General features: G+C 47.0%; 1 protein-coding gene across 1 annotated transcript in view; it reads left to right on the top strand.

Moving 5' to 3' along the window:
- The window catches only part of ZFYVE9 (zinc finger FYVE-type containing 9), a 66,513-nt gene that overhangs the window by 12,378 nt on the left and 41,774 nt on the right, over positions 1-12,361 (top strand). Inside the window, exons 2-3 of the mRNA XM_066597596.1 lie at positions 8,905-9,006; positions 9,865-11,660. Coding sequence (XP_066453693.1) covers positions 8,937-9,006; positions 9,865-11,660 — 1,866 coding nt within the window. The 5' untranslated portion in view covers positions 8,905-8,936. The remainder of the gene's footprint in view (positions 1-8,904; positions 9,007-9,864; positions 11,661-12,361) is intronic.

Raw genomic sequence — 12,361 nt, 5'->3', positions numbered from 1 at the left:
TGAATTGAAATTGCAGTAATGACAGAAAACGGGTAATCTGATGAATCTCCAAGCCCCCTCGCACTCCGGATTAGCGGAGAACGCGCAACGATGCCGAATCCACTTCACATTTGGATTGTGAACAATTTGCATCTAGAAAGTAGCGTAACTTTTAAGAGGAGCGGAAGTTACCGTAATCACTTATTACACACGGATAATACGCGGTGAACGGATCCAGTGAATGGGCATTGATACATTTGCATATAATACGCGCGTAAAAAAAAAAAAAAAAAAAAGGGTGCAGCATGTTCTATTTTAACACACATTATGCGCGATACAGCCCTATTCTTTCTGGACTTGTAATAAACGCTATACATACGCAATTACATTGCATTTGTGCAGCGTTGATATGCACCGTCGCTAGGCAACAGCACAATTTATTTTTTTAAATTGGGAAGATTGCACATGATAGCGTGCGTGAGACAGTGCAGAATCGCTGCCATACGTAGCGAAACGCCGGCTCACACTGCGCTGAGTTTTACTCATCCGCTCGTGTGAGCCTGTTGCATTACTGACCCCGAGTTACAGCCTGTATTGGACTCCGGAGCTGCGTTCACTACTCTGCTGGCTTCAGAGCTTAAAGGGACCCTCCATTTTTGGGATAGACTTCTATCCTAGGAGGAGCGGGGTACGTCGCCTGCAGCTCTTCTTTTTTGCCGCCCCTCCAATCTACCGCTTCCGCAACCATCTTCAGCTGTCTAACGACTTGGTTTACTAGACTTTTACTGTATTGTGTATAAAATGGTGTTGGCAGGTGAGCTTGCGCTCTAATTACATGGCTGTAAACTGTGTCCTTTAGCCTGTATACAAGTAGTAACAATATGCTATTAAAGGCTCCTTCACACGAACGTAGAGCTGCGAATACGCCGCACCGATCTGCCATACAATCCGCTCGAAATAAAGAGCGCAGCATGTTCTATCTTGGCGCGTATAACACCCTCAAGATACTGCATGGCGATCGGCGACCCGCAGCAAATACCTAATGTCATTGCATACATGCTGAGCGCCGCGTGACTGTCATATGCAGGCGGGACGCTCGTGTGAAGCCGCCCTAAGGGGTAGTTTTATGGTAACTCGTAGTAGATGTTTTATGCTACAGTATCCTTGCTGACCACGAAAGGCTAAAGTTACATCAAGACTAAAGAACACGAGCGACTTGTTCACAACTCGCTTCGGCATTGAAATCATATGAAACGTTTTCTGGTGTGATTTGGCGCTGTGTGTCACGTGCGATTTTTGGACTTTGTCGCAAGGGAGTTGCGCCGATCTCCATGCCGGGAAAGTTTCTTGCTGTTTGCCGTTGCGTCACGTCCCATGTACTAATGTGGCCATATTTACAATAATCGCTTACAATGTTGCAGGGCGTCTTTTCGGCCCGTATAGCCTAATTTCTGTGGTTGGCGGCGAAATGGTCCAAAACCTGTAGCGTTTTTCTACTGCGGCTCTCTATGTGAATCTGCAGCAATTTCACAGCACAATCTGTTTGTTATAAGCACATTTTGCTGTGGATTTACTGGATCTCGCCCTGTTCAGAGTATGGGCGACGTTTGGAAAACACTACCCACAAGTAAGAGAAAGCGGAGGGGGGTAATAAGTAGATCTACTTTGATTGGGTCACTGTTGTTGATGGGTAACCACAGGGGTCGGGTTTGGGCCCTATTCTTTTTAATATATTAATCACCTTCTAGAAGGATTGTGCAGTAAAATATCAATAGTTTTGTATCCCCTGCAAATATGTAAAGTAATTACCCCAAGAGAGGACACAAGGCGATTGCAAGAGGATCTGGATAAGCTGGAGCAGAAAAGTGGCAAATGAGGTTTAACACTGATAAATGTAAGGTTCTGCACATGGGCAGAGGAAATACATGTCACCATTACATACTAAATGGGAAACTACTGGGGAACACTGACAGGGAGAAGGACTTGGGGATGTTAGTTAACTGTAAGCTTAACTGGAGCAACAAGTGTCAGGCAGCTGCTGCCAAGGCAAATCGGATCATGGGGAGCATCAAAATAGGTCTAGGGGTACATGACGAGAACATTGTTCTTCCTCTTTACAAGTCACTGCTCAGACCACACATGGAATATTGTGGACAGTTTTGGGCAGCGGTACTCAAGAAGGACATATCAGAGCTTAAGCGGGTACAAAGGGGGCAACTAAAGTAATAAATGGAATGGGTGGGCTACAATACCCAGAGAGGTTATCAAAAATGGGGTTAAGTTAGATAAAAAAGACGACTGAGGGGTGACCTAATAACTATGTATAAATATATCAGGGGACAATACAGAGATCTCTCCCATCATCTATTTATACCCAGGACTGTAACAAGGGGGCGCCCTCTACAACTAGAGGGAAGAAGGTTTCTATACCGACATAGAAGAGGGTTCTTTACTGTAAGAGCAGTGAGACTATGGAACCCTGTCTGAGGACGTGGTGATGGTGAACTCACTAGAAGAGTACAAGAGGGGCTGGTTGTCTTACTTGAGTGATACAATATTACATGTTATATCACTGATTACTTCAGAAGCGTCGGTGATCCGGGGATTATTCCGGTTACCAGATTGGAGTCGGGAAGGAATTTTGTCCCGTAAATGAGGAAAATTGGCTTCTACCTCATTAGGTTTTTTTTGTCTTCCTCTGGATCAACATTGGGGGGTAACAGGCTGAACCAGATGGCCATATGTCTGTTTTCGGCTCGCATACTATGTAAGTATTGTGCTGTATTGTGTTGCAGCGCAGACTTTCCCCCTGATTTATTATTTTCAGCGTAATTTGCCAGCAGTATGAATAGTGGAGCCGGTATAGAGGAAGGCTGTGTAGGCATTGCATTATTTAGAAGGCAGCTACCGTGACTGGCGCGGTTACTGTGCTGGCACGCCACATCATACCGTTAATGAATAACACACGCATGACAACTTCTTGTAGGTCATTGTTTGCATGAGGTCATCGCTTGGGAGGGCCGCTCGCTGCTGGGTGGGTTTTGTGTTATGGACTCCCGGCCTGGGTTTGATCATTCTGCTCTCGTTACAAAGACGGCGCTGAGTCTGTGATCTGTGAAACGCGTCATCTCAGGCAGCAGGTCTGGGATCAAAGTGTTTCATTCACTTGCAAGACTGCACCCTGCCTGGAATTAAATGGACCGTGCCTATCTGTTCTGGCCAGGACTTCTAGTCCTCCGCACAGTGTTGTGTTCTGCACGGCGGGGATTTCGGTCTGTTCTCCGTGGCTATTGTCTGCCGCTATCACAGAATTGGCGTCATCCACATTGTTCCCGTTATTTCGTGTGGCTTTGAAGGACTTTTTTATTTTATTTTTTTTCACGTTTTTACTTTTAGGCTGCAGAAGAGAAGGGCAAACTTTTTTATTTATTTATCCCTTTTTGAGGTTTTACTTGGAAAGCAGCTTTCTCCACGGCCAGACATGTTAATAGGGCTTTGAAAGGGAATGTATCCTCAGAACATGATCGATTTTACGTTCATGTTTGGGCGCAGCCGCAGTATTTACCAGTGAGGAGCAGTAATACAACTTGGGCCGGCTGCGCACAGGCGGATTTGAATGGCGGAATTCGCGGTCTGTGTCCGCATTGGAGGATCCGCAGCAAATTGCATGCGTTGAATGTATGCAAAATCGCTTTTTCCTTCACACTCTCAGAAACGAATTGCGATTTCCACAAGCGGAGAAAAAATGGCAGCATGCTGTATCTCGCTGCGGACGGCCTCCATTGAAGTCTAAATGCAATAAAAGTCATCCTCCTGATGCCCCCATGTCATTGCTCTGGACCACCCTGATGGGTTATTTATTTTTTTACATGGCCGCAGCGGTCATGTGCCCGTATACCCCACATGACTACTGCAGCCAATCACTGGCTTTGGAAGTGACTCTGCAGTGTAACCCAACGAACCCCCTTATAAGTCAATGAGGTCCGTAGTTTGCCGTTAGTGTTAAACTCTGCAGAATCGCCATATGCCGTGATGAGGCTTCTTGCAGATGTGCCCGCTCTCAGAAACATGCAGTAACCTTGCCGTCTTATCCGACAGATTGTGGCTGCTGTTGCGCCTGAAATGATTGTAATCTCATGCTGGGATTATTCTTCGTAGGTTCGGCGGTCTGCGCTGATTGCGAATGAATCCGACCGTTCTTGGTGGAATAGTGCAGGCAATCCCATAGGTTTATTACTAAGGCCCAAACTAAACTATATGGATCTTTGTCTCCAATTATGCTGAACACTTCAGTGTATATGCTCCCGGGGCAAATGCCAAACAATATGGTGGCTAATAGACAATATATATTGCAGCAAGGATGTCGTGGTATACTGCAAGGCATGCTTCTGATGTATAGGTGTCACAAGATGTAAACCTACACCTAAAAGGGGTATTCCCATCTTAGCATTTCACAACCAAGATGGGAAACCAATGGTGTAGTTACCGGCCAGCCGGCCAGAGCCTACAGAAATAGATGACTGCTTCAGACCAGCGCTGTTTCTGTAGATCTCATTCACTTCAGTAAGAGCTATGGAAACAGCGCTGGGTTAAGGAGTTCGTCTGTTTCTAACAGAGGGTCGTTTTTTTTTGTTTTTTTTTTTCTTCTCGGCCACGAAAAGCTGAGATGGGAATGTCCCTTTAAAGAAATGCACTTTTGTAAAACAGCCGAAGATGGGCTAATAGAAGGCGATAGACTTCTTTTATAGACTTCTATGGGCTTGTATCATCATCAGCTGCAGAACAGCAGATGTAAAGAATAGTGCCGACTGGGCACAGTGCCTGATGAGCCTGCAGCTCTTTCATTTCAGCGAGTAATGGGGGTCTGGGCACCCAGACCCTACTGATCAGAACTTTTGACTTGCCAAAAGTTTTGCAAAAGTGGCGTTACTCTTCAATGTGCCCATACACCTGCAACAGCTGTTGTGTGAATGCTCATTTGGCAAAAGCTATTTTTCTCTACTTCCCCCCAAAACATGAAGTCTCGGTTCGGCCAAGCATCTATGTGTTTCTAATGGACAGAGGCCTTGAATTTCAACGCCCCTGATCCTTCTATCCCCCGAGATTCACGTGGTCCCCATACACATGAAATAGTCGAAATCTGCAGGACCGGTCAACTTTTCCCTAATGTGTATGGGAGGAGAGGAAGACCCTTTAGACACTTCCTTTGTACTCAAGCCATGCTGATCACTTCTCTATTTGCTCTAGACCAGGCAACCTCTTTAATCGCCGCGACCGTCCAGTCTGTAATCTGTCACGCCCCCTGGTGAACGCAGTCCGACATCACCGCACCGCGATGCACCAGGTTTACACTCCGTTCCTTGACGCACCGCTATACGCTGGTGATTTACACAGCGAAGCGCAGCCACTCGTCACGTTACCGGGCGCAGGGGCTTCTATGCCTGAATGAATATCCCTGTGCCGGCGGCTCGGCTACGGTAACCGGAACTGACAAGTGAGCTCTGACACGCCATAATAAAATGTCAGCGATTTCACGGTCCGTTGGCGGCTGTCATGTATATTTTGTCCCCCTCTTTTGCTACTAATGTTTTGACTCGTGAGAGTTTAGAGGCCGAATAGCTGCAAAACGGAGACTGATGCTGAAGAAGATTTGGACGCATTTAGGATTCTGACTGATAACTTGTAAGCGCAACAGTTAAATGGGGTTCTCGTACCGGAGACATCAGCTTATCCATAGGATAGGTGGGAAATGCTGCATTGCTGGGACCCCTGGGGATCACAGGAACGAGGCATGTGTGATCACCACTCCATTCACTTCTATGGGAGATGGCCAAGCACATCGCTCACGGAGTCCCATAGAAGTGAATGGAGCGGTGGTCACACACAAACACCACCACTGCTCGGGGAGGGGTGCATTGGTCTCATGATCTCTGGGGCTTCCAGTGGTTTGTCCGTCAGCAATCAAATTCCAAAATTTTGGTGGGGTAACTGCTTTAAAGGGAACCCCTGTCACCGGGTTCATGCTGCCTGTTGCCTCTGTGTATGCTGTATTCTGAAACGCGGTTCGCACAACTTCACATGAGCGTAATTCGCTGTGACATTCACATGGTACTCAGCTTGTACGTAATTACATTGGATACGTGCAGCGGGCCGTCGATCACCATGGACTGTTTTAGCATTTATGCACGTGTAATAAGCGCCAAAGTAGGACATGCTGCGTTTTTTTTTGTTTTGTTTTTTTATTGCACGCCTATTACCACTCGGCTGTGCGAATGTTTTTTTTTTTTCTTTACATCTTCAACGGATGGAATATGTTGTTTTGGAGCATTTCACTTAAACCGCATCGGAATAACCGTATCGTCGCAAAGTAGAACCGCCTGATGCATGTTTTTTTTTTTTTTCCATCTGTGTACCCTCAAAATACGCAATGCACTGCCACTCTGACAGCGTTCACAAGGTCACATGTGGCGGTACCGCATTCAGAAGTGATTGACCCCCACGGCCTTGATTCTTATTGCTGTTCTATGGAAGCCTGAAAACAAATCCTGCGTTTCCTCGCCGTTCTTCCGCCCTCCCCTTCCTGGTTATTAAATTTGTGTCATTTTTGTATGTCATTTCTTCTGAGAATTGCAAATGGGATTATGGTTTAATTTTAGCCAATGTCATTAATTTACGTCACTCTCCGAAGGGTTTTTTGAGCCGGAGGAAGGAGGCGGTGCGAGATCCCTCTCTTGTAATTCATGGCGCATCTGTGGGAGACGTGCGGTGAAAGTGACCCGACGGCTGACAGTTCTATGCCTTTCTGTCATAAAGAAGTCCCTCTCATTACCTCCCGGCCTACCGAGGCTTCAGCGCCCCGAGAGCCTCTAGAAATGCACTTTCCGAAATCCATCATTTAAAGATACACTTTTCTGTCTTATTAATGTCAATCATTTTATTTAATTTTTAATTTTTTTTTTTTTGAGGTTTCATTGCAAGATCTGCTATATGCAAGTCGGGTAGAAATCTACTGCATGGGGTTTACTATACGCAGGTTACGGAGCACGATGGGGAAGACGGGGTTAATAGGAAGTTGGCGGTCTTGGACCGTGTCTTGGTTAGGAAGGTCTTGTGATGATCTATTCTGCACGGCTCGGACTTCTAGAGGTCATCCACGGGGGTTCAAGCTGCACGTTTTTGAATTTTTCTGCAGGGGGGAAAAGAAAATTAATTTTGACCTTGGGGGCGTTCGCGCAGAACGGTCAGACTAAGCGAACAGAGTATAGTAACTATTAGTTAACCCATCCTGCCACACTAAAATCCAGGATTGGTTGGGTGATAGAGATGGACACAGATAAGTTTCCCCTTCCACGTGGGAGGGCGGCTTATATGTATTTATATACTTTTATGTATCCGCTGTTATGGTGTTGCCTTTTTGCTGGACGGCAGGTTTAGGCTGGGGTCACACGGCGCGTATTCCTGGCGGAAATCTCGCGGTTTTGCCGCAGCGAAAAACAGCAAGATTTCCATCGGGAAAGCGCTGCTTCAAAACCCACGTCACTTTGCCGCGTGTTTTGGAGCGGCTTGGCTGCACGCTTTTCCGTTGCGGCCAGCTCCTCCATAGAGAGCAGCGCGGCTGCAACGGGAAAAAAATAAATAAACATGCTGCGGCCGGGGAATCCGCACCGCAGCGCCAGCTTTGCCGAAATGGATTGGCCGTCCCAATCAAAATTTGTCAAAAATCTCGTCCACACGGCTTGCTAACCTCGGGATTAGCAGCCGCAGACGGATTTGCCGCCGTAAAGTTCCGCACAGAATTTCCGTGGAAATCCGCCCTGTGTGAACTCAGCCCTAAGGGCGCTTTCACACCTACGCAGCGAATTCCACTTTGGTCGGGGAGCAGGAAAGGGGAACCCCCACAGCCGAACAGCGTCAAGTGGACCCCATTGACTACAATGGGGTCCCTCCACTTGCCGCTCAGCTGCCATGCTTTTGGATGGGAGAGAAAGCACTTTTTCTTCCGGTATTTTCAGTCGCATCTATGATGGAACCTCTGTCCGGAGCTTCTGACGCAGATCTGAAACCATCTTTCTTTTTTTAGTACTGTTGAATGTGGTTCCAGTCATTCAGGCTTGCTTCACACGGGCGGGTTCCAATTGCGGAATCCATGCGGAGGATCCACGGTAAAACGCAGGCACTGAAAAGCGTGCAAATTCACTTTTTTGCTTACGGATACGAAATGTGTATTTGTCGGGCAGAGGAAAAAAATCACAGAATGCTCTTATTTTGCCGCGGATTCTGCGCAGACTGCCTCCTTTGAAGTTAATGGAGGTCGTCCAACCCACAGCCCATACGCAGTTAACATTGCGTGTGAGCTGTGGGTACCCGCGTCATCGCACAGCAACGGCGCGGAAAATGCAAACAGTAAAAAACAAACAAACAAAAAAAAAACTGTACTGTCATGACTGACGGCAGGCCGCCGCACAATCTAGAAAATTCAGGTAAGTGGGGTCACCGGCCGGGCTCACAGCTGGAATCCACTGCAGACCTCTTGCATGCAGAATTAGGCCCGCCCGTGTGAGCCGGACTAGCGGTGCTATATTGAAGTATTTACTAGTTGCAGACAGGGTTGTTGTGTGGAGCGCGTTCAACTGCTGTAATGCATCCGACTGGTTTATGGTCAATGAGGTTGCAACAAACAAACGGGATTGCTGCAGCCAATCGCCAGCTGAAGTGTTGACCCGCTACAGCTGATGATTGGCTACATATGACACTGGATCCTGATGTCATTGCTGCAGCAGAATACAGCTTCATGACCAGGCACCATCAAGTGAGGTGCGGCAGGGGATCGGGTGAGGAGAGGATGCCTTCTTTTATGTTATGGCATTGTGACCTTTTTTTCTTGATAGCCCCTTTAAAAAATTGACTTCTGATTTTGTTTTGCAGGCCCAGACCTCAGCCTGAAGGGTCTTTAACAAATGGAGAACTATTTTGAGGAAGAATCATGTAACCTGGACAAAGTGTTAGATGAATTTGAAAAGAATGAAGGTGCAGTAATCCCATATGTTCACTAGAATATCTGGGCTTAGCCTATTAATGACACCACATACAATTTAAGCTCGGCGGGCTGCCCAACACCCCAAAAGTGAACCTCCCTGGCGCTGACACATTAGGCTCCCAAGCATTGAAAGCCAAGCTGCTTGCTGCAAAATATTGATAAGTATGAGGTATTGGCTAAAATACGCAAGCTCGAAGTGCATGTCAAGGGCCCTTGTTTCCTTTGAAATCCCTAGACTTACATTACAGAGACAACGAGGACCCTTGACTTGGGTTACGGGCTTGTGTGTTTGGCCAAAATTTTAACCAATATCTTGTATTTATCATTATTTTGCAGTAAGCAGTCTAGTGTTAAACGCAGGGGGACCCCGGGGTCCCCATTTCAGTGTGGTTTACTTTGGGGTGCAGGGCTGATTTATAATAGACTACAAGCATACATGGTGCGGTGCACGACACATAATACTCGGCAAAATCACGGTCATGCGAATGAGCCCTTATATTAAGTAGCCACTCCCTCCAATATGTGGTAGGTGTGTGAGTGGTTGTTCATCAGTATATTGTACCTGTGCAATGCTTCTCCATGTAGCGATCAGCCCATCAGCATACTGTGGGAAGTAGTGTTTATACCTGCCTATCGGTATACCAGTAAGAATGGCCGCCTTCCGTGAGTCTTCTCTTACCGCAGAGCCGTTGGTTGCAGACTACTAATATAGAGCATATGAATTGTTGCTATATCCATCCACATTTAGTGGTTATAATAACCGTAATGTCATTGATTATGCTAGAGGTATAATTTGCGCCAGGTAACTGCAATTGTTGATAATGCCAATTTTTTTTTTTCTGTTCCAGATGAGAACGTTTCTCCAAGATTCTTGGATGCCAAGTGGAATCAGATCCTAAATCCTCCTTCTCGACTGACGGAGAATTCTGCACTGGACAATGTCAGTAAATCAATCATTGCCATCGAGGCTCATCTCAAAGACAGATCACCCAGCCTGACGCCTTGTTCCAACGGAGAGATTGAATGCGTTGCCCCAGAGCTGTCCACTATGGTGACAGAAGACACCAGCATGGCTGAGGACAGGAAAGCCCAGCCAGAAAACATATGCAGTACCAATGCTTTGCCGTGCGGAGAGGAGTCGCTGTTGGCCGACGTTACCCTAGACATGAGCTGCGGTAAAGGTGCTGCTCCCGGAGACTCCTTATCTCCATGCAGCACTCCTACAAGCCGCGCCAACGCGAACTCTGAAAACGCTCTAGACGGCGACAACATCTTCCAAAGTCAGTTACATGTTGCCGACACCAATCAACAACTGCAGACCGATCTAGACTGTAACAATGTTGCTACTATTGAAACTAATGTATGTACCACGGTACAGAGACATAGTAGCCTTAGTAGGAATTCACCCCTTCGTGTTTGTGAGAGTAGCACTGAAGACCTTAATAGTCCACCCCATTCTGTGCAACCGACGTCAGAAGTTTGTCAACTTTCTCCTAGCAAACATGTAGTCCCCAGTACGAACAATGACATTAAAAATATATCCTGTCAACTTGATGGTCCAAATATAACCAACGTACTGACTGTAGGTGATGATTCTAGTGAAAAGCATCTAAAAGCCTCATTTCTTCCATCTGCAGATAGGCAGGTAGTTCATGTCTTCGCAGGTGACTACGGACCTGCAGATCAGGTTGCACTAGTTAATGATGACCTCCAGCCTGATGGGTCTCCTGAACTAGCGGTGGAGCATTTCTCCGACTCTTTTGTGATGAACGGAGATTTGGACACAACTGTAGATAAAAAGACACTAAACGGGGGCAAAGCGAACGTTGAACTTGGCGACGCAGACAAAGTTCTGGAAAGTAACGCCGATGGGACAGATGCATTAATAGCTCTCCAAAATGGGTGTGATTCCTATGGAATGCAAAACCCAACTGTAGCTCATAACCCAAAGAGTTTACCATCAAAAGAAGACTCTGTGACAGAGGAGAAGGAAATCGAAGAGTGCAAGTCGGAATATTATGCTAATGTTTACGAGCAGAGGGACGACGACGTCCCGGAGGGGAGAGGACTTTTGGGAAATGCCGGTGGTGACGTCCTGAAGAACCACTTGCATAGTCTCTGCAATCAGGTAGCACCTGCGCAAGGGCAGACTTCAAAAACGGCCAGCAGCGTGCAACCTCTTAGTGTCCCCTATGGTGGAGCACGCCCAAAGCAGCCAACTCATCTCAAGCTGCAGATTCCAAAGCCATTATCGGACATGTTACAGTGTGACCTGGTCCCCCCCAATGCTGGCTGTAGCTCCAAAAATAAAAACGATGTGTTAAACAAGTCAAGTCAGAATGACATCATTGTGTCGGATGTTCTCCGTGACGAAGGGGCAATTTGCAGTCCTGGTTTTGATGCAAACGGTGACCTGCTTGGAGATTACAGGGGCCCCAATAGTCCGTGCCTTGCAGTGTCCCCAGACAGCCCTGATAATGACCTCCAGGCTGGGCAGTATGGGGGTCCTGCCTCCAAGCCATTCACAACTTTAGGGGAAGTGGCTCCAGTTTGGGTCCCGGATTCTCAAGCTCCTAACTGTATGAAATGCGAGGCGAGGTTTACATTTACAAAACGGAGACACCATTGCAGAGCATGCGGAAAGGTAAGTTGGTGGCGATGGGCTGCTGGTGGGTAACCTGTTGACGTGCACGTATGCTAGAACGATTAATTAATAAATCGTGTAAAATTGCATGCAGAGAACACAGTAAGGGCTAATGACCAGGGGGTGTTTTATCACCGCGTATTATGCGCACGCGTGATACACAATGATTGGAGGCAATGAAAGTCAATGGACTGTGAGTCCTCCATGCATACCAGCATGTGGCCACAGCGAGCAGAGAAAAAAAAACGCATATGATATGGAGGCCTTCTATGGGCTCCGTATCGAAACGCTATCTGTAGGCAGGCGTTGTGAGAGGGCAGCGTTTTGATACGAGCGGGGAATATGCAAAAAAAACCCACACTGCGCACGTCCTTGACGTCCGATTCCTGGACATGCGCAGTGCATGCTCAGCCCATACGCGGTCTTTACCGAGGTACGCGCGGATGCCGCTGCCCACCCACCTGTGGACATGAATTAACCAGATGCCTCCCCTGGGTGACGGAAGGGGGTCTTGTAGCCATCCATCAGATCTTTCATGATGTGACCAGGCATCCGCATCAAAAATACCCAGAAGGCACAGAGCTGGGTTGAGAGGAATCTGCTTGTCCATAATCTGAGAACAAATATTAGTTACTTCCATCCCAAAGCAGTGAATACTTTATAGGTCTAGTGCCATAATAAGTCATTAACATGTTAAATGG

Source organism: Eleutherodactylus coqui, chromosome 3 (assembly GCF_035609145.1).
Source record: "Eleutherodactylus coqui strain aEleCoq1 chromosome 3, aEleCoq1.hap1, whole genome shotgun sequence".
NCBI classification, from domain to species: domain Eukaryota; kingdom Metazoa; phylum Chordata; class Amphibia; order Anura; family Eleutherodactylidae; genus Eleutherodactylus; species Eleutherodactylus coqui.
Note: the sequence above shows the minus strand (reverse complement) of the source record. Positions and strands in the feature narration are given on the sequence as shown.